The sequence below is a fragment of the Nesoenas mayeri genome (genome assembly GCF_963082525.1).
Source record: "Nesoenas mayeri genome assembly, chromosome: 14".
Classification (NCBI taxonomy): Eukaryota; Metazoa; Chordata; class Aves; order Columbiformes; family Columbidae; genus Nesoenas; species Nesoenas mayeri.
The window spans coordinates 1,714,820-1,737,643 of record NC_137556.1 but is presented as its reverse complement, the minus strand read 5'-3'; the positions used below and the strand labels follow the sequence as shown (position 1 = coordinate 1,737,643).

At 44.9% G+C, this 22,824-nt stretch overlaps 1 protein-coding gene across 1 annotated transcript; it reads left to right on the top strand.

Moving 5' to 3' along the window:
* Positions 1 to 606: 606 nt before the first annotated feature.
* Positions 607 to 21,978, top strand: LOC308045937 (organic cation/carnitine transporter 2-like). The gene is made up of 10 exons (XM_080353496.1): positions 607 to 1,173; positions 9,098 to 9,201; positions 10,055 to 10,209; positions 11,508 to 11,679; positions 12,449 to 12,575; positions 16,545 to 16,645; positions 17,916 to 18,130; positions 19,286 to 19,468; positions 19,931 to 20,066; positions 20,677 to 21,978. The coding sequence occupies exons 1-10, from the start codon at positions 781 to 783 to the stop codon at positions 20,762 to 20,764; spliced, it is 1,674 nt and encodes a 557-aa protein (XP_080209622.1). The 5' UTR covers positions 607 to 780; the 3' UTR covers positions 20,765 to 21,978.
* The last annotated feature ends 846 nt before the right edge of the window (positions 21,979 to 22,824 follow it).

Sequence of the window (22,824 nt, the reverse complement as noted above, 5' to 3'; positions counted from 1 at the left end):
AAACGAGGTGTCCTAACTAAACGCTGGCACATGTAACGGGGCAAAAGCCCCTGCTTATATTACCCTAATCCCGGTGTGAATTCCCTCCCCTGTCCCCCATCGGCTGGCTCTGCTGGGTTTACAGACCACCCGACCCTGCCTCAGTTTACCTGCCTCATTCATCCAATTCTAACAACCCTTGCCCCTTATCGATTTATTTAAAACACAGATTCCTGGCTCTTTGGCCACCCTTCCCCCTAGATTAACTTCTAAAGCACAGGAATCAGTCTGCATTCCAAGATTAGTTCGCAGAGGCTTTGTTTTACATTAAGGATTCATAGTCTGATGTCTCTCAGTCCTTTCCCGCGCTGGGGCCAGGCGCCGGGTCCCCAGTTTTATCAAAACGTTGCTCCTGCAGTGGCTCCGCACGCTGCTGCGGCCAGAGACGAGGAGGGGAACCCCTGAACGCTTGCGGAAAAACGGGGCGAACGCTGCTGCCGCCGCCAGGCCCGGCCGAGCCCCCGGCGCGCCCCCGGCCGGGCGCAGGGCACGCCGGGAGCCGCCGGGAGCCGCCCGCGCCGGGCTGGGGCTGCGGCTGCAGCTCCAGCTCCCCTGCGGCGCCGGCAGCGGCTCGGCCCCACCTGAGGGGCCTCCGCCTGCAAACCCCACCCCCGGCCGCTCCCCCGCCGGCGAGGCCCGGCCCATGGCTCGGCGTGCGGCGGGCTGCGCGGCGCTTCGGAGCGGCCGTGTCTTGCCCGCGCCACACGGGCCCGCGGGCGACGGCGGCAGCTCGGGTGCGCCATGCGCGACTACGAGGAGGTGACCGCCTTCCTGGGCGAGTGGGGCCGCTTCCAGCGGGTCATCTTCTTCCTCCTCAGCGCCAGCATCGTCCCCAACGGCTTTACCGGTCTCTCCATCGTCTTCCTGGCCGGCACCCCCGAGCACCGCTGCGCCGTGCCCCGCGGGGCCAACCTGAGCGCCGAGTGGCTGAACAACAGCGTCCCGCTGGAGGTGCGGGGCGGGCAGGCGGCCCCGAGCCGCTGCCGCCGCTACAGCCTGGCCGCGCTCGCCAACTTCTCGGCGCTGAGGCTGCGGCCCGGCTCGGACGTGGAGCTGGGGACGCTGGAGCAGGAGCCGTGCCGGGACGGCTGGGAGTACAGCCGCGCCGTGTACCGCTCCACCATCGTCACCGAGGTGCGGGCCGGCGGCAGCGGGTTCCTCTGGCAGCGGGAGGCGCGGGCGGGCTGTGCCGGCAGTGCCGGGGGGCGTGCGGGTGTCAGAGCAGCGGATTCTGCTGCTGCGGCCCCGTGGCCGAGGGTCCCTGTTAAATCCGGAATGATCAATTCCAGATGTTCTGTTCACTTCCACTTGCAGAAGTGTATGAGGAGAAATGTGATGATAAACTTATGTACTTTGAGGGTGCCACGGAACTGGAACAGGCTGCCCAGAGAGGCTGTGGAGTCTCCTTCACTGGAGACGTTCAAACCCACCTGGACACAACCTGCTCGGGGTGAACCTGCTTTACCCAGGGGCTTGAACTGGATGGTCTCCAGAGGTCTCTTCGGACACCAACCAGTCTGTCATTCTGTGAATTACTGTCCAAACGCAGCTCATTTCCTTGACCAGCATGGCATGTGTACAGTAACCACTTGATGGGTTTCATCTGGTACCTGCAGCAGTGGCTCAGAGCAAGGGTCAGCACAGGGACACAGTGTTCAGCTCGCTGGGTGATTCAGAGATGCCTCTTTGAACCTGGGAGTTCAAAAGGGTTTGAAAAAGGCAGTTGAAGTCACCCTGACTTGTGCAAGGTGCAGCAGTCAGGAGTCCCTGCTTTGATGCTGTGTCCAAGAGGGCTGAACTTTGCTGGGTGCCCACGATGCCTCTGCCTTGGTCATGCCTGTTGCTTTGGTCTCCCTGCTTATCTGCTGTGACGGGTTGGGGTCAGGTTCTCCTGTGCTCGAGTACACCTCTGGAGTCAAGGCTGTGTTCAGGTTAACCAACCACAGATGAAGCTGTCGTGGTTGTCCCCCTTGTTTCAGGTCAAAGCTGTACAGACCCATGGGCACTGGTTAACTTAAGATACAAAGAAACAGATTTTGAGGAATACTTAGATTTCAGAACGTGTATAAGTTTTTTTCAGAAGGTTTACAAACTGTTTGTACAGTCCCATTGCGTGTTTGTGCCTGTGGACAAGTTTTACAGAGCTGGAACTAGATTTGCCTTTATTCCTTGCTTTATAGAATGGGTTGTGATGGGTGTTGGGGTAACGATGGGTGTGAGTACTCAATGACAACAATCTGATCTGAGCACAGAAATCTTCCTCGCGAGGAGTGGGGTGAGGACAGGAGCAGGGACAGGAGCCATGTCAGCACAGGGGGGCATGGACGTGGTGACACCAGAGCTGTTGGAACAGCCCCTTGAACAACTCCAACAAGTGGCACAAAGGTGAGAGAGACAAGCTGCTCTGGATTCCTAGATCCTGGTCATTGCAGAAACGCGCTGTTGTGAAAGCTTGGGCTGCTCTTAGGGCAGCGTAAAGCAGTTGGCATCTTCTCAGGGCAGTTCCATTCATGGGTTTTGTTCCCAGTGCCTTAATATAATTGCTAACCTTTCTTAGACATGGTTTCGGCCAGTACTTCTTTGCTGAGCTTTGACTCGGTGCAAATTAAAGTGTCTTGAGCTACCAGAATATCGTCAAGGAGTCTTATAATCTATAAGAAGCCGGAGCTGCCAACATTTTTATGAGACTCCCCAGAGCTCTGGCCCATTATCTCTGTGGTTTGGCAGATGTTTTGTGTCTGTGGGAGGTAAAGTTGGTCTGCCCGGACATCATGTGCTGAGGCAGTACTTTTTTTCCTTTAATATTAATACTTCTGAGAGAGTTTTGCAAGAGCTGTGGCCTTTCACCTACTTGCAGGTTTCCAGTGTTAAACTTGTTTAATTTCTTAGCTTGTTGGAGCAGCTTTCATGATTCACTAATCTTGTGTTTGGTTGCCTATCTCTAACTTGTTGAATAATCATGAGGACCTTTGTCCCAGATTTCTGTAGCTGACACTGGGAGGGGGAAGGGAGAATTTTTTTTAAGAAATCTTTTTCCTGAATCTCTCGGGACTCGCTTATGGTTCTGCTTTTCAAAGGAGACTTAAAACATGCAGTTCCCTCTCATTTGAGAAGAGACTTCTCATGCATACAAACAACAGAAGGTTGTTATTAGCCAGTCTGCAGTATTTAACCAGCTCCTTTGTAACAAATTTGCTGTCTTTTACTTTTTGAAATGCTGTATCTCAGGGAATCAGGAAAGCTTTACTGTGGCTCAAGAAGCCATCTATGTTGTTCATGTTCATGTTAGGAGCAATAAAAATTTATATGTAGTAGTAAAAGGAATAAAGCCAGGGGTGATTAAGGGAGAAGGCTAACTTCTGCCAACCATGGCTGTTATGGGGCTATACTGAATAACTGCAAATAGAATTGAGCAGTGGAGTCATTAAGAGCATGAGCAGACTAGAAATATGATAAGAAGAAGATATGAGAAGACATTAGATGATACAGCAATCAAAACATTTTAGTCCATGCAGGACTAATTTCTATTCCCTTCACAGCAGGGGTTTGGGTGTCCTGCGGTGCCGTCAGACCCCTGTCCATGAAATCAGTGGGTTATAACAGACCTTCAGGGAACAAGCAGAGATGTAGTGGTGACATCTGGAGTGACACAAGGGAGCCTGTGGTACAGCTGCCCAATGAGATGTTGTGATGTTCACTCTTTCTCTGGAGACCGAGAGGACTATCTTGGTTTGCTTTACCACAATAATGACATGGGCTCATGGTAGACACTGTGATGTCCACAGGTTTTCTGAGAGCAGAGCCAGCAGCTGAAGTGTAGATCAAGCCTATATCGTACAAGTTCAGCTCTCACAGAACTCTTCATTAGTGTTGCTCACCCCCATTATTTCTCATTTTTTAAAACAGATGCGTCCTCTTTCTTGCTGGAGGTTAATATCTGCTCGTTTTTCTGGCTGAAGTTCATACTGACAAGTTCTTGGCCCCAGGAACTGATAAAGTTGTGGGAAGACCATTAGGTGATTTACAGGTACAAATTCTTAGTATTAATAGTCTTGTCAGAGGAAGGAAAAAGAAGTCTGGTTTTAATTTAATAAGATGAATAGCTGACAGGTGTACAAAAGTACATCTAAATTGCTGAGGTTTTCAAAGGTGAGGTTTAAGAAGTACCTTATGCAGGACTCTTCAGCATTGTACAAAGTACAGACATTTCTGACCTTGCAATATAAAATAGAGTTGGTATTGTTAAAGAATGATACCAACTCTATTGATATAAGTCAAATGGAAACAATGAGGAACAGTGGACAATTAATGGTCGCGTCATGTTCCCATTGTGCTGTCTGTACCTCAGAGTGAAACTCAGCTCATGTTTCTCAGTTTCTGATGCCAGTGCCCTGTTTCCTTTTTCTCCAGCCATCTCAAAAATGTGATGTACGAGGGAGAGTTAAGTTTCTGCATCGGAATGATCAAATATCTGGCACTCTCCTTCCTGTTCTAGTCAAGTTTTACATCTGTAAGCATTTAAAACAACTACAATGGGAGAAATTGAGCAGAATGTATATTTTGTAGAGACAGACTTCTGTTTACATTTAGGTGATGAGCTTTAATGTAAGGCCTGAAACTTCAAAGTATTTGTAATACATGAATGTATTTTCAGAGGAAAGGGTGTTTGATAACTCTCATGGCTCTCAAGTAAGTAGGGAATATCTGTGTGGGTATAAACAAGACCAGATTCTGAATCGCAGGTCATTAGTACTCGGTTGCGAGACACAGATATTTTTTTTTGGAGAACCTGCCTCTACTTGCAGAGAGAAGCAAGTGGTAGGAGAGAGTACAGGATATCGCATCGGCTTCAGAAATTCTTCCTAACGTGTTGATTTTGAAGAGAAAATATTTGCACATGGGACTATCCCACTTAATTTTTTACTCATGTGTGTTATTCTCAGCAAGAAAGGAAAACAGTTTAAAAAAAGCGTGGAGGACACGATATATCGTAGCTGTAAAAATTCCTTTTCCTGTAAGGCTTTTCCTTATATAACAGGGCAGTAACCAAGGAAGGCTCTCAAAATTGTTGTATTTGTCACAGCTCATCTTTGTTCAGGGCTCTAATAATATTATCAGGGAAGGGCGAGTGCTCCTGTGGTACAACAGTTCTCTATAATCGGAGAAACACCCTTTTTTTTCAAGTGAGGTCCTAAATTAGGTTGTTGGTGGCTTTGCAACTGCTTCTGTAGCTTTCCCAACATGTTTGGCCGTAGTGTGTATTTGGGGGTGGTATATAGTTGTTTGCTGTGACACTGTATTGCATGAATTGTTGATGTTTTTCAAGAACTCTCCTCTAATCAGACTTGCAGCTTCCGTGCTGTGATGCATTAAAAATATTGGGCAAATTTTAGGCTCAGATAAGACAGGCATCTTGTTCCTGGCAGTTAGAATTTTGCTAGTCCTGTTGTACCATCTTGGAAGAGATGACAGAATCCTAGTGACACTGAAGCAGGGTGGTTTTGAAGGGCTTAGAGACCTCAGGGGAGTGGTTGTTTTTACGTGTGGGGTGGCAGTTTGTTCGGCTGGCCATGTGCCATCCTGGCCACCTCAACCTGCCTTGCAGTTTTAGCTTTTATTTTATGCTCTGAAGGCTGTTCCATAGTTTGCAGTTCAAAGGATTCAAATATTTAATCCTGGTGACTGAATTTCATTGTGACTGCAGTTTGTGTGAAAATTGTATGATAGTTTTCTTTTTGGATAGAGGTGTTATTTTAATGTTCGATTTACTAATGTGAAGGTGTAATAATACAACAAATACCGCTCTAGCAGGACTGACACGACACTAAGCACATACTCGTACATGTGCTGCTTATTGCAATTCTAGCTAAACATGCAATAATGCTTCTTGTTGGGGTTGCGTGGTGATGAAAGGCTGGAAGCTGATAAAATGTGTCTGGGGAGGGTCCTGTGTTTTGGGGAGAGAGTCTGAGGGAGCAGTTTAGGTTTTTCATTCCTCTCAGTTTTGTAACTGGTACTGCCTTGTAGCAAGGGCCTTGGAGCTGTGGTTCCACGTAGCTGACCTGCCGTCTGAGAGATGAAAAGGCTCTCCTGAAGAGATGCTGAAGTGATGACTGTAAACACTTGGGACTGTTTCATACTCTGGCCCCACACCTGTGCCCCACAACCAACTGCTTCAGCCCCTCTCCTTTGTGGTATCTCCCACCTTCTCCCCCAAGCTGTCCCCATTTTCTGGCCATCTCCATGGCCTGTCCTCTGTTCCCATCCCCTCATCCCACCTGTCCTCACCAGCAGCTGGTACAGCCAGGAAGCTGTCACGGAGGTGCAGATCTCACCACACTCTCGCCTCCAATGCATAAGAGATTATTGCTGCTAGAGTCATCGCACCAACCCAAATCATTGTTCAGGAAGGAGCTGCAGTGCAAAATATCTGCAAGCTGTCCAAGTAAGAAACGTTTAAATTGTAGTAGAGTATGTCCTCTTCTTAATTAATTAAAACCAAGTGAGAGCGCTCTGTGCTGCACCTTGAGCATTGGGTACCGGTGTTCTGGAGCTTGATGCTTCACTACATCATCAGCTGCTCTTTGAAACAAAGCTGGAATGTTTTTCTCCTGTTTGGAGCCCTGAGATACTGCTGAGGTTGACCTTATTGCGTTCACTAGGGCAAAGGCTGTTACAGCTGGCGGGCTCATCCGGAGGACACTAAGAAGTAAAAATGGCACATGATTCTGGAGCAGTGGGTGAGGGCAGCCTGTGTCCCAGAGCTTTGCCAGCAGCGGGACACTCGCTCTGGGCGATGCTGCTCGTTTACTGGGGCAAGGGGTAACAGACCTTAAAATCCCTTTGTTCTGATTGTTGCACATCTGATGAGTCTGTAAATAGCTGGTATTGCACAAGCCAGGTAGTTTTCCCTTGAAAATTTGTTGCTAAAGTTTACCTCGGTGCCTGGTTCAGGTGGGCTTCAGCGTGACGGCTGCTGATGTTGCTTTCAGAGTGAACAGAAAAACTACCTTATAATCATTGCCACATTGTAAGGACCGATATGTTTCCACTTGCCAGTGCAAGAGGCTTTTGGCAGAACAGTGCGAAACATTTTAATCCCATGAACTTCTCCAACCAACGTCTCCACCTCAGTGGTCTGAAGGAAACGTTTGTGGCTGGGCACAAGCTCAGCGTGTCTGGAAAGCCAAGTGTTGTGCCAATACAGAGTGAAAACGTCCAGAGAGATGGAAGGAGACGGCTCGTTCAGAACAGGGTGGTCAGCTGGAAAATAGTGACTTTTAGTGATGGTGGACTACAAATCACTGAGCTGGATGTTTGTCTCGTTAGATCTTTAGTTGTATTATTGAAGACGTCTGGCTCCAGTAGTTGATACAAAGATGGTTCTTTGTGAGTAGGTGAATTACTGCAGGATTTGTACTGGGAGTGATACTTGTTTTCCTGGTATGTGCCATCAAAGGAAGGCGGCTGAAAACCACCGAAACCTTTGGCCTCTGTAAATTCAGTAACGATCGTTTGCTGCGTATTTCCAAGGTGCCAGATCAATTTTGCTGAAGCTTCCTGGCTTGATTCGCCTCTGTGGTCATCATGGAATTGCTCAAACTTTCATTAATCTATAACGAAGTACAGCTTTTGTCAAATAAATACAGCTTTAATTATAGATGATGATAAATTCTATGATTCTATAGATGTTAATTACAGTTGCTAATGTAAATATTGATAACTAAAGTTAAATCCCTTACATGAGTGGTGTACGTTTGTTAGCACTTGTTTCTTCCATGAAACAAGTGGTGATTCGGCTGATTTTGGGAGTGAAAGGCGATTGCCGGTGTTATTCATTCGGTGCATGGTTTTCTGTGATCCCTCAGCCTCAAAGTGTGCACTGGGTGTAGTTGTAGCGAGCTGTTCATAGACTGAGGGCATTGAGATTCCTGGATTCGAGGGTCTAATGCCGAGGAGCCGGGGCTGGCAGGGACAGCCAAGCGCTGGTGTGGAGCACTGATGGGTGTTCCAGTGCAAATTAAAAAAGAATAACGAAGAGGAAAACACACTATACTTAATTATTTGTAATTGGGGAGCAAGGAGGATGAATTCTTGCGGTCAGGGTGAATATTTTCATTTCAACCTTTTAAATAGAGATTAAAAACTCAAAGTTGCCGTCCATATAACATCAGAACCCGCAGGCTGCTGGGCGAGCGGGGGCTCTGGGGCCTCCCCAGCCCTCCTGCTGCCTTTGCTTCTTCTCCTATTTACACACCTTTCTCCTCCCACATAACCAAAATAAAATTAAGACTCTTTCAATAATAGCTTTTGGTACAGATACAAAAGTAACACAAGTGCCATTTCAAAAACATCAGACTGCAGTGGGCAGGAAATGTCAGACTATTGCAGTCTTCATTTAATGTCTTGTCTTCTTTTTTCATTTCGTTTTGGAAATCTTGGTTTGGTGTATGTTTCGATTTGTATTCCAAAGATTATAATTGACGTTAGTTAGGTTCCCAGTGGACAGTCTCAAAACCATATTAAAATGTAATAAAGGAGGAGATGTTTTTTTCAATATTCTTGTTTGTATAGTTCAATTTCTCTTAAATTAGAAATGTGTTGGGTTTTTGTAATGGCAAACTTTACTGTGTGCAGGGCAAATCAAGTTTGGGATCTGTTCCCACTCCTGAAGGGGCGGCAGAACCTGTGAACAGGAACTGAACCAAGCGCGTTATGGAATTATTAGTTACCATCGCTCGTGTATGTGTGGGGGAAACACCACAGCCCTGTGCTGTGTAAAGTAATCCACAGGGGTCACACTCCCCAGACGCATGGTTGGACTCTATAAAGGTTTTTTCCACCCAAAATGATTTGATTTCGGGGCTGGGGACTTTCCCCTCAGCATCCCTCCTATTATTTCCATGGAGCTGTATCTGTGCAGCAGGTCAGCCACTCGTTTTTCTTGCGGACGTTTTCTGTCCAAAGGCTACATTTTAATCCGCGCTCAGCCAAGGCATTTACAAAGAGGGTGGGAAATGGTGTTTATTAGAAGATTTTCCTGTTCTCTTTCCCGCAGTGGAATCTGGTGTGTGACAACGACTGGAAGGCCCCGCTGAGCACCTCCATGTTCTTTGTGGGTGTCCTGCTCGGATCCTTCGTATCGGGACAGCTCTCAGACAAGTAAAGTATATGCCCAGAGCTGCTGGCTCTGCCTCCGGCTCCTCTGGGGGCAATTCTGGTGTGTGATGTTTCCCAGAAGTGTCTTTGTGCAACCACTAACACATCTGTGTTCTCTGACTCTGTGATCTGAGTGTACACGGAGTGTGTGAACATCCTGACACAGAATACAATGTTACAAAGGTTGTTAGTGAGTGTTATTTTATCAGTGAAATCACTTCTGGAGCAAGTTGGTTTTATGCCAGAAAACAGGTGTAGGAGATAAGTTTCACCTGGAAAAATCAGACCAACGACATTCTCTTCTAATTACTTTGGACTATGTCATCAGTAGAATTGCTAGAATCCCTTAAATTGGTTTGTTTCTTTACCAAGTGGAATGAAGATTGCAGCATGGGATCGCTTACTGCTGATAGTATCTTATAAACCTGAGTTTTATGGCTCTTTCAGAAGCTTTCCTTCTTTTCCCTTTTTCACCACGCTGACCTGTGTCCTGAACCGTACGCTCCTTAGAGAAGCAGCACCTAATACTCTTGTATTTTAAGTAATTTGCTCCCGATTATTTGTCTCCCAGCTCATCCTGTCAGTAAGAAAGAAATGCTATTCCAGCACTTACTGAAAGGCAACTTAACTACCAGCATTTAGAATGTTATTTTTTTCTTGGCCAGTGGATTTTCTTAATATATTTAGAATAGTTGTGCCTGGGTTGCATTTCCTGAACCTTTGCTTTTTGCAGATGTTTTTCATCTCCCAAAGCATGCCTATGAGTAATGTTATTTTTCTGTTGCTAAACGTTGCATTCATGCCTGTTGTATAATTCTCTCTCTTTTTGTTTTTGTTTTCAATCTGTCCATGAAAGGTTTGGCAGGAAGAATGTGCTGTTTGCAACTCTGGCAATGCAGACGGGCTTCAGCTTCATACAGGTCTTCTCTACTAGCTGGGAGATGTTTTCAGTGCTCTTCGTGCTGGTCGGCATGGGACAGATCTCTAACTACGTGGCAGCGTTTGTTCTTGGTATGAAAGTCCTGCTGGGCACAGTATGTGTGCTCCGGTCTTGCACTTTTCCTGTTCCTTTTTAGTGCTGGCTTAGGGTTGATTTGTTTTGCCAAGCAACCCTGTGGAGACTGTGTCCTCACCACATGTGGGTCACTCATGCTCTGCTTGGAAGCTTCCAGCTGATACAAGTGCAAAGGGAATCAATTCTGTGGCTTAGCATCCACAAGAGGAAGGAGAAAAAAACCCCAACAACAAAAAAAACCCCAAGAAACCAACCAACCACCAACAAAAATCCCCCAAAAAACAACCAACCAACCAGCCAAGCAAAAAACCAGAAATGGATTGTTTGAAACAAAATCTGTCTTCCAGTTGGAAAGATAAGACACAAAAGACATGATTTTTCAGGGATTTGTCTTATCCATTTTGGAGTCTAAATGCTTATTTGGCATGAAATCTTGTAAGAGAAAAGAAAAATTCAAGTAAGCGTTATAAAGTCTGCCTAGAACAGCCTATAGTAAAAAAAAAGGCACAATGGTTCCTGCTTGGTATCTTTTCAATATAACTCAGACTGTATTTGATCAGATGGGAGCGTGAGTTACCTCACAAACCTGAGATTTAAGAAAAACAACCAACCAAAAAAACCCACAACAACAACAAAACCTATTTTAATTAATGTTATTTACAGTGACCTCACTGTCCAAAGTAGCAAATGTTGGCAAGAGATGGATTTTGGGCCAGAGGTGGGCAGTGCAGCTGTGGAAGCGGCGTGCGGCTCACCGCACCGCAGACGTTCTGCACAGCTTCTGTCTTCCATTTCTGTGGAAATGAGGAAGATTGTCTGTCTTAACAGTGAATTAGTCTTTTAGAAGGTGATACAGGGCAAGATCCTAATTTGGACACCTCTGAATTACCCTTTAAAGAAGCTCATCTCTTGCCTTAAGCTTGAGAGGACCCTGCAGAGATCAAGCTGAGCTTAAGGGTTGTGAACATTTAATAGTATGTTGCGTGTTTTTAGCTCCTTGAGTAAAACAGGAGATTCCAGGAACATAAAACTATAGAACTATTAGCTGCTTATAGCTACAGAAATACTGTGTGGCCTGGTTCCCTTCCTTTTGTACATATGAATACCTGAGTTGATGCAGGATTATTGCATTAAACATATTTGTGATGACTCTAAAACTGGATGGCAGAGCACGCTATATACCGTACCTACCTGGTGTAGGACACTTCAAAGCCAGTCATCAGAGTTATTTTTGATAAGTTGCTTGGTTGCTATTAAGTTGAAATACTAATCTTCACTCTGTTGTTTTGAACAGGCACAGAAATTCTTGGCAAATCCATTCGTTTGCTGTTCTGCACACTGGGCGTTTGTATCTTTTATGCCATGGGCTACATGTTGCTGCCACTGTTCGCTTACTTCATCAGGGCCTGGCGGATGCTGCTGCTGGCGCTTACCTTACCTGGGCTGCTCTGCCTCCCGCTCTGGTGGTGAGTACAACTCATTTAAACACATTAGTCCTTACAAGGCCTTGTCTGCAGATTTTTGGGAAACCAAAACATAAAAGACATCCGTCTGCACCAACTGAAATCCATGAGCTTTGAGGGCTGAATGAGAAACCAGTAATTGTGGGAAGCTAGGCAATGCGTAGGGTGACATACATACGACAAGCTACAAAACTTGCACGCCTGTGAGACTTAAGTGAGACTTCTGTGTTTTCTTCCATAGTTAATGAAATACTTTTAGGTAGCATGCAAAGTTTAAATAGTCCACATGGTGGTGGTGTTCCTTCACTTACACTAGCAATGTTTGTGATTCCATCTGGCTTCTTACAAAGCTGAATGACTCAAGTGAACTCTGTTTTCTGACTTATCTTTATATGACATGATTTATAGTTACTAATTTTAGGTTTGTTTTTCTCTAAGGATATGCCTCTTAATATACAGCATGCTGCTTGTATATCCGCATTTCCAAATCTCGTTAATTAAACGGTTTTCCCATACTTTGAAGGTTTTGTCTGCTCTTTTTTCTGAGTCATTGCTTATGTACTTTAGAACTTCTAAAATCCACAAATACATTTTAGTCTGTTCTTGTTCACTATACGAGCCTGCTCCTGTGAACCTGATTTCTGTTGTCTTTGCTCTAATTTCTGCAAGATGTGGCAAGTTTTGAGCTCTTTGTGCCTGGAACAGTGTTTGGGTGCCTGCAGCGGCGCTTTCTGCGGAAATGCGGACTCGTTATTCTGGACCTTTTCTGCAGGGTCATCCCGGAGTCCCCGCGGTGGCTGATCTCCCAGAGGAGGTTTCGGGAGGCAGAAGACATCATCCGAAAGGCTGCGAAAATGAATGGCGTTACAGCCCCGGATGTGATATTCGACCCTAGTGAGGTAAGGTTCATTTAGCAGTCCAGTTATTTGCTCGATCCGTTAATGACCAGGAGCTATGAATTGAGCTATGCCTGCAGTGTACTATGTACTTCTCAAATGGATAAAAGGTCATTCTCTTCCTGAAAAGCAGAATATCCTTTCCCTACATCATGAGGATTTGCAAAGCCCTTGCTGTCCCATTCCCATGAGAATGCCAGCATGCATTCTAATCCTTCTGATCCGGTTTACAACCTCCTTTTTCCTTTTAAACTAGTTTTTGGGGGAGGTAATGAATTTGAAGTACCTATTGCTTTGTCATCTAAATACTTGTGCTGAACAGACTTTATGCTTGTGTAGTCTCATATACAGGGTGTTCAAAAAGTGAACGCAATTTCAAAGATAGAGTGATTTCAACTTGGGTCCTTCTGTTTGAAACACCTTGTAGTTCTACTGAAGTCATTACATGGTATTAATTCTGGCCGGTGGCAGTGGCAAGAATGTTCTAGTTCGATTCCCTATTCAACTCCATTTTCTACTCCATGTTAAGGAGAGCAAAACTTGAGCTCCTCTCGAGTAGATCTGTAGAATCTGTCTGGGCAGTTGCCCAGCTGGATTCTGGTTGACAATTAACATTGTCTTGTCATTTATCTGAAAATACTTTATATATTCCCTTGCTTGACAAGGCCTCTATACCAGACTAAGGAAGATGGTCAGCCGTGAAACTGGAGTGTGCTTGGTATGGAGACTGAAACGGCTTCACTTGAAGTCATTATAGCTGAGGTGCAAACCAACCTCTCTGTCCACATCTATTTGTAGATAGCAGGACAGACATCCTGGTTTTGCTGGAAGAGAGTCAGAATGTCAGGAGAACACAGACCTGCTTACGATAGCTTTTTCCCTGGATTTTCATTAGAACATGCCTTTTTTTTTTTCCCCCTTTATTTCTCCTTCCTGCCTAAAGCATGAGAACTCACCCATTGCCAGCAGTGCAGCAGGAGAAGAGAAGCTCTGGCTCCAACATCTGCTTAAGGCCACTGTTCCTGGAATCCTCTGCCTCCTGTTCTTAGAAAGAAATGCTGATCTGCTTGTCTGTGCTGGCTGACCAGCAGCAGAAGGCAGGAGTGGGGGTGTTGCCCCAGGGAACACTGGACAACGGGGAAGTGCTGACTTGACTTCTGCACGGTGCTTATTTACAGATAAATCATTGCATGTCAGCTTTCAGCAACACAGATTAATGTTCTGACACTCAAAGGCAAATGAGCTCCCACAGGCACTGTTTAAATGCAGAAATCCTGTCCGCCTTCTTTTTCTTTTTTAAAGTAACGCTGTGACCAAAACTTCTGTGCAGAGCTTTTCTCCATCAGCGCTCTGTTGGTGCTGTTCTCATGTCTGCTTTCTGAAGAGCTGCAATGCAGAAACTTGCAGCCCCTCTTGCATTTTTAGGAAGCGTGTTTACGCTGCAGAGAGGCTCTCAGGGATCCAGCTGGCGCTGAGCCACTCCAGCCCGTGTCTGCAGCGTCCTCCAGCACAGCACCACAGGGCTGAGGCTCCAGAGGTTTCAAACCCTGTTAGGATTCTGCAGGTGACTGATCGCAAACAAGCTGCGGGGCACAAATAGGGTCTGGTTGGCTGAGTTATCCCGTGAAAAGTGGGATGAAAATGTTTGGATGATGGGTTTAATTTCACATCGTCATTGAGCCCTCCCTGCCCTTCTCAACTTCTCGCTCTAGCCTATCCTGTCCCGGATTATGGTGTCTGCTTATTTGGCTCCTAAAAAGCAGGGGCCTTTTCCTCATCAACTGTGACTTTGTATTCTGCAGTTTCTGGTTTTAGTTTGTGATTTGTTTGAGTTTTCTTTTTTTTTTTTTGTTTGTTTGTTTCCTGTTTGTTCGTTTCTTGGCAACAAATAGTGGCAAAACTAGAGAGTTCTTAGGAAGCATCATGTGATTGATGAGAAAGGGCTGGGAGCTGCGGAGCCGCTGCGTGCTGGGAAGTTGCCTTCCGGCAGAAGGAAAGCTGTCCCCAGCAAGAACTGTCTGCCCTTCATGGAAAATGGAGATTTATGAAAGCAAATACACAAAGTTTGGTGTTCGGGAGCATCACACCACTCTTTTATCCTGTAGGAATTCAGAACAAAATATCACTCAGAAATCATTTTCACCTGATCGCAGGGGTTACGTAAAGTTCATATTCCCGTTAGCTTGGAAACAGTTTAATAGACGTTGAGGAGATAATGCGAATTTTGAGAGTTCAGAGCCCCAAATTTATTTCCAGCAACTGGTGTGCCAAAAATAACATCACTAACTGAATCTGGCAGAGAGGCTGATGGGGAATTATGTTAAACTAATGGTTGGGTTTCTCTCTTTATTGGTGTGTTGTGTCCTGCAAAACGTCCAGTTATTTCTGCTGAATCCGCCTGATGCTTAGGGGAAAAAATATTGAAGTAGAACTAATAGAGAGTAGAGGATGGTGTATTAGACCAGGTGGAAAGAGTTCAGAAAAGTTTACAGCAGAGTGATTGCACTATTTTGAAGCTACAGCCATAGTTCCCTTTTATTAATGACCATTTGCCCACACCACAAGGACTGCACGGTGCCAAGAAAAGGCATTCAGTCTTTAAACACATCCAAATCTAATTTGACATTCGCAGGTCACAATGACCTGAAAAATCAAGGGAGGAAATATTCTTTGTATACAGTTTATTGTGCTTGCATGTTAGAGAGGTGTGTCAGGAAAGACCAACTCTGCAGGCGTGGAAAGAGAAGCCTTCACTTACATATTGTGAGGTGTCTTGGCAGCTTAGAATTCCCAAAGAGTCAACATTAAAAATATTTCAGTGTTACCTTTTCCCATGTGATAATTTTGAGGTGCTAAGGCGGGTGTGTGCTTTGCTGGTTGGATTCCTAACTGACCATAGTCACACATTCAGGCAGGTATGAAATGTCCTAACAGTAAAAAGAACCTGTGGAAGACTATAAGATAAAAATATTGTTAATGTTCTTTACTGTAGGACTGTTAAATTGATGAGTAAGTGGCTTGTGATAAATCCTGGAAACACACCATCTTTTGCGATAACAAAAATATAACATATCTAGACAGCTTTGGTTCTTCAGCCGTATGGTGTTGCCTTATCAGAGTTGATAGTTTTCATCAATGGAATTTGTCCTCTGAAATCACCTCTTACATACTTTGAAAAATCTCTCACTTGTTACTCCTTGTTAGGGGTCTAATTTAGAGTCCTGAATTAAAAACAACCAACCAACCAAAACCTTTGTTTTATTTACAGTCTTAGCAAGCACGACACTTGTTTGCATACTTCATGGATAAATATCTTTGCATTGTTTACAGGGAAGTGGTTTTATTTTGAGGAGCTGGAAAGTTTCATAGGGGAAAAGAGAATTGTCTTTGCTTATCCTCTTAGAAAAAGGTCTCGGAAACAGGCTGGACGGTGATGGGGACTCCAGCTCATCAGCCAGTTTGTCTTGGTTTAAACCCATTACTGTTAGGTCCAACATGAAGAGTCATTTACTAAACCTGTCCTGCTGCAGTTTAATCTTGTTATTTTTTGCTGTGTCTCGAGTGCACATAGAGGACAGTTTATCACTTTTTTTGCTGTTCTGTGAGGACCATCCTTGGTCTGTTAAGACACCCCCAGTCTTCTGGCGCTTGGGCTAAACAAACTGTTGCCATTGCTTTATAATTCAAGTATAAACGTAACAATGAGCTGATGCTTTGTGAAGCGCCGGGCAGAGGAAATGATTACTAATTTCAGCCTAAATTTTAAGTGACTTTAAATTAGGGAGGAGCTACTACTCTTCCAGGTAGTTGGCTCCTACAGGTTGTACATATTTGGTTAGCAGTGAGGCACCTGCTTGAGCTCCGCAGCGTATCAAAATACTGAGGTGGAAGTTGCGAGGGTCTGATTTTCACAGTAATTCTGCTTGTAGGAAGTTCACATTCCCATGGGATTTCTCTATGTTTGTTTTTCAGCTGCAAGATTTGAATTCCCAGGAGCAACAGACATACACCATTTTGGATTTGATGAGAACCCGAAATATCCTAACTATCACAATTATGTCAATTCTTCTTTGGTAAGCAAGTGTGGTTCAGGAGCGTGTAAGCACAAAAGCAGCAGAACAGTTAAAAACTGCTCTTTGAACACTTCAGGGTGTTCTGCATATGGAGGAAACCGGCTCAAAACCCAACATTCCACTGGCTGAAGCAACAAAGTTCTGGTTACGTAGGTTCCTCATTTCAGTAACAGTCTAGAACCACGTCTGGGTTGTTATTGCTTTCTGAAGCAGTCAGGCTGATCCTGAACTGAGCAAGAAGCAGACGGGCTGGTGATGATGGGTGGGAACCCTGCCTGATGCGGGGCCTTGGGGAACCTGGGGAACAGCTCTTCTGACTCTAACAGTCGTTGAGGAGGAATGGGTGGTGCCCTGTCCCCAGCAGGGACCTGCTGCTCGGAACACACCATCCCTGACTTACCTTCCCACCTCTTGTATTGCCTCTTAAAGGGATCAAGCTGCCTTTGGAGCTCTAATCTGAGATTTCCCGAGACTTTCCTGTTGGCTACTCTGTCTACCAGCCACCTCCAGCGTGGTTTTACACTAGCCCAAGCCTGCTTTATGCTCAATTTGATTAAACTGTTGTGATTTTCCTTCACTGGGAAGCTCAGTGAAGCTGTAATTGTTTAGAAGAGAACAAATGGAAAGGGTAGCTTACAGCCTGCTAGAAGATACAAAAGAGAGATTTAATTAGTGCGAGTACCTACGGTGTCCTAATGAAGAAGGTCCCTCAAGTGCTTTGGAGCTAACCAAGTCCTTTTGCTGACTTTTAGTGAGGCAAAGCCTTGGAGTTCAGTCCACTGAGCTGCCAGTGAGTACAAGCTGATGTGGCTTTTTGGGTCAAAGGATGACTTGGCAAATATTTAAGCCAAATTCCCTTGCCCATCACCAAGCACAGTGCTACCAACAGGCTGAGGAAGGAACTTGAGCAGAGAACAGTTCAAAAAAGACAATTTGGTTCTTTGCAGGAATGTCAGTAGAGTTTCCATATACTGTTGTCTTAGCTGCAAGTCCAATTGCTGGTTCTCAGCCTGAACTGGAAGTGAGCTGGAGAATTGAGGCTGCCCGACTTCTAACCCGCATGGAGTAGATCAGTAGTGAGTTCCTGGTTGCGTGTGTAGTTGTAGAAATCAAAAGCTGCCCCTTAACTGCTTCAGAGCTGAATAAATCTGGCAGGTGCTGAATTTGCCTTACATGGTGATTTCTGTGCTTGACTGAGATGTACAAGAGGTTCATGGTAACCTCAGGAAGAAGATAAACCTGTTTGATTCTCTTATCCCGCTTCTTTTAGGATGATAATCTCTGTTGGTTATTTTGGACTGTCTCTTGACACACCTAACTTGCATGGAGACATCTACGTGAACTGCTTCCTCTCGGCGGTGATTGAAGTTCCAGCCTACGTTATTTCCTGGCTGCTGCTCCGAAATCTCCCTCGACGGTATTCGATGGCTGCTGCGTTATTCTTGGGAGGCTGTGTTCTTCTCTTCATTCAGCTGGTGCCTTCACGTATGGAACCGTTAGTTGATCTCGCATATGTATGATGGGTGAAGGGCAGTACCATGCACTGGGCAGATGTAGGGAAAAGGTATCCCCAGGGGACTAAATACAGATATTAATTTCCTATTTTTGCCCCTCTTCCTTGGCTCTCGACGCTGCTGCGCAAGGAGCTCACACAACCTGTCAATTCAAATAGTTTTGTAGAAGTGGGTCATTGGCTTTGTGCTCTGTTGGGATTAGCACTGGAGTCCAGTGTTGGCCTTTAATGTTCATCCCTGGCATGGTGCCCTGGTAAGGTCTGAGTGTAAAACTAGACCTAGACCAGCCAGAGTTTGGTAAGCAGAGGCTACCAAGAGGCTGCAGAACTTCCTGAACAGCTGTCAGTGACTGTCCCTTACGGCTTCTTTAAACAGTTACATTCAAGGGAGTCACTGTGGAAGGATTTTTGATAAGCAAAGATGCTTGTACTGAATTAGTGTTGCTAGTTAATACAACGTTTGGCAACTGGAAAGGAGGACAAAATAACATGTGTTGGATATCAAACCATATGTGTCTCTGGGCCAGTTAGATCATAGGGTTACGGACTTGTTACTGACAATGATGTTGAATATGGGGGGGGGTGTTGTTGCTTAGCGCTTGTTTACACATCAAAAAGCAAAAGTGAATGTGCAAGAGCTGCCTTGCTAATTTTATACAGGTAATACATGTGTTGCGTTCTTCTTTTTCCCCTGTCCTTTGAGTCAGTTGGACAATGATACGATCTGTTTTGATTTTCAAATCTAGCTGTCCCAGTTAAAGTCAACCCAGTTTCCTATAATTGAATTATTGACTTGTATCTAGGAGTGTTAATGAGAAACCAGAGTGGGACACCAAAGTTAACTTGTTTCAAATGTTTAACTTTGTTCACTTTATTAAAAAGAGCAGAGATCTGGTCCTGAAATCTGAATGGACCTCTCCAGTTCTTGCTCTGTTCTCCTTATTTTTTGCTTGGCAGGAAGCCTTATGCTCAAGAGGAAATGAAAATGTTGCCCATGTTTCTCAACAGGGAAAAAAGACACCAGAGACTGGAATTAATTAGGCAGGAGTTATACAAACACAATGGAATTAAGAGATGCCATGAATTGTCAGAGCTTTATTGCAGTCCTCACTGTGTTTTGATTTCAGATATTCGTGCACTATCTGTTCTACTGGTGATGCTGGGGAAATTTGGGATCACATCTGCCTTTGCCATGGTTTATGTTTACACGGCTGAGCTCTACCCAACAGTCGTGAGAAACATGGGAGTCGGAGCAAGTTCCATGGCCTCTCGACTGGGCAGCATCCTCTCGCCTTACTTCGTTTACCTTGGTGAGTTAACGAGTCTGTGGGTGGCTGGGGAGATGCTGGTGTTTGCAAAGTGATGCTTGTACCCAGACCAGTGTCCTGCCTCTGGGGGTCACTGGGATTTTCTGCTGTCCCCTGTTTCCAGGTGTCTTGTAAAACCGCAGGTAAAAATGGGGTCTCGCACCCCTGGGGAAGGGTTATATGGTAGAGAAATTGTGGTTTGTGCCCCATTGAAGAGATGCCCTGAAGACTCACACAATCTTATTGACTCAATAGGGGCAGCTCTTACAGCTGTTGTTCCTAAAACTATGTTTATAACAACTTACACTTTGAATGTGAGGGGGGTTGGTTGGTTTGATTTTTACTGAAAGCACAAATCTTGCGTGGGTAAAGCCCTCTACATAGGTACAAATATCATCAGAGACTTAGAGCTGGTGCTAGCTTTTTGGGGGGTTGATTTTTATCTTATTTTTTGTATTCTGCTAGGTGCCTATGATCGATTCCTGCCTTACATCCTGATGGGGAGCCTGACTGTGCTCTCAGGAATTCTGACTTTATTTCTGCCAGAAAGCTACGGAATGCCTCTTCCAGACACCATTGAGCAAATGCTGCTGGTGAAAGGGTGAGTGTCGCCTTCTGATCTTAACACATCTGTTCTGAGGAGTCGACTCACCTGGGTATGGTGAGAGGGAGCAGCCGGTTTTGGTTGTTCAGTTTCTGCTCTGTTGAAGATGTAGGAGCTTGGCTGGAATCCTCTCTCCAAGTGTGTGTGTTCATACATACAAAATTAGGCTCCAAATTTATCATTTTACCCTGAGGACTGAATTAAAGTATGTGTGGGGAATGCATTTATAAAGGCACCTAAGAGCAACTATATAAACCAATAGTTTTATATAGTTGCTTTTAAAGGTACAGGGACACTTTGTGGGTTATAATCTCTCTCTAGGTTCTGAAATTTGTGTAAGTACTGGTGAACTGGGCTGAATTCTTCCAATTTAGCTCAACTGACCTAAAAAGGCACTGAGAGCGTTTTGTCCTTTGCCAGAGCTCTGGTTGGAGCCGGCGCTTCAGCAAACACCTGGTGTACGACAGGGACCTGTCCTGCAGAAGCCGGTGGGATGTGACAACCGGGAGGCTATAGTGATAAATAAGGCTCAGGATATCAAAGAGTTTTTTCTCTGTTCTCTTGGTTTTCAAGTAATTTTCTTTTGTCTTCTTCCTTTTTCCCCCAGGTTAGAGTACAGGCCTGCGTCTAGTAGCAAAAGGGATTCCAAGGAGGAAGAGGAAAATCCGGAGATTTTAAAAAGCACGGCTTTTTGATGGAACTCCTGTGCACTTCCTGGCGGACTGAAAGTTCAATGGACTTTTATTCTAAAATTCTTTCTAGAAAGGGCTAGTGGCAACACTTTATTTCCTGTAATTTTAACCTTATTTATTAATTTAAACACTGTGTTCCATACATTCTCTTTTTATATGACCATAAATACTGTTTAGCCTTTGAGATTCTTCAGCCACAGTTGTTTTAATGCAGTAGCACCATGGAACAGTATGTGATCAATCCTTTGTGACTTTAAGTGTCCAGTTCAGCTGAAAGATACTTGAAAATGAGTTTAAGGGCCAGCAGGGTGCCTGGGTTCCTCAGCAAACCTCTGAGCTAATGCACATCATGGAGTTAAATGCTTCCAGAAAAAGCTGCTAATTGGTTTTGATTCCTTGACTTGTCTCTGAACAGAAACTTATTTATTATAGTGAAGGTTTTGAGAACGCGCCTCTCTGTGGCCTTGCTCAAATGACTTTGCATGGGCTGAATTCGGTACGAAATTCAGAAGGATGCGAAGAAAGATTTTGAGAATTAATTCTAACTTAGTGTGGTTTAACCCAACGTAGATGGAAAGGGTTGTCTTGCACAAAGCGTTTATAGCACTGAAGTTTTGCTCACAAAATTCACTCGATTCCAATGCTGGTTTTTCAACTGTGTCTGTAGGGTGAATTTGTTTCTGTCTGACCCTGGAAGTGGCCATTTCCGGGCCATATTTATTTTGAATTGTGCAAAAGGTTTCATCTCTGTGTGGAGGGGGCGGCGTTGCTTTGGGGTTCTTCCCTTTTGATGCATGGTGGAAGTTTTATGTCTAAATTGTTTTCATGTCTTCTGTGCAATTTGGATGATGGAAATAATTTTCCTGTCTCTGTTCAGTGCTTTTCACACATGTGCACATACACACGCATACAATTAATAGATTTAGTGATAAATGTTCTGTGTTGATCTATGCCACTGCTTTGACCTCATGGTGGAGTGTACTGGGAACAAAATTCAGAATATATTTCTGATCTCTGGTTCTCGATTCAAGTGCCAACTGTATGATTGCTGTGAGGTCTGTTATTGCACTTCACTCATGTGAACAGTTAAAAAAAATATTGTTGACAATCTGCCAAGAAATTGTTCCTTGGGTCATGGAAGCACCCTTGGCATTACCTGTGTTTCTTTAAATACATCTTATGTATATGTACACACAGTCTCGTTTGTGCTGTTCTGATTCCGCTTTGACAGAGGTGAGATTTCTGTCTTGTGGCACTTGTTTGTCTTTTGTTCTGTCTTGTAGTGACTTAATAAACAGAACCTGGACCTTTGTAGCCGGAGCTCCCAGCCTCACTGCTGCGGCAGCTGCTCGGGCGCTTTGTGCTTTTCTTCTCTATGTAGCCAGTGGCAGCGGCTGATTCCAGCCTGTCCTTAACCAATACCCCCTATTCTGTCACCGGCTCCAGCCCACAGCATTTTGGTTTGGTTAAACTCTTTCTACCAGTGCCTTGAACTTGAGGCTTTGCTCTATTTTCCCTGCGCTTCCTCACCTGCTTGTTTAATGTTGTAATGTCTGGCAGGAGGTTGGCCAATGTCACCGGTCAGAGGACGATACCGTGAATCAGAGGTCTGTTGTACCATTGGTTCTTCTGAGGAGAGAAGTCCGAGCGTTTGGGCAGCTCCGGTGTCACTCCGGTTTAACAGACTCGCAGGGTCACAGTAGGTGTGTTCAAAGTGCAGCGTGGGATTTGAAGCTGATCCAAAACCGGAGACTCTGGGTTTTACGAGCCTCGCTGCACATCGTATAACAGCCTTGACATAAGCAAATACATGTCGGGAGAGAGCGTGTAGCAACCGGCCTGCCTTGCCCAAAAAGACATGATACAATTTGTCAGGCTTATCACCTTTTTGAAATATTCATTGCAAACTAAAGCTTGGTACAGATATTTTTCTTTCTTAGGCTTATTTCTAGGAACTGGAATGTTTAGAAGCAGAATCTTTTGTGTGCGCTGGAGAAGAATTATCTGATAACCACAGGAATCTGAGGCAAAACACATTGAGCTGCAACTTCCTTGTAATGAAT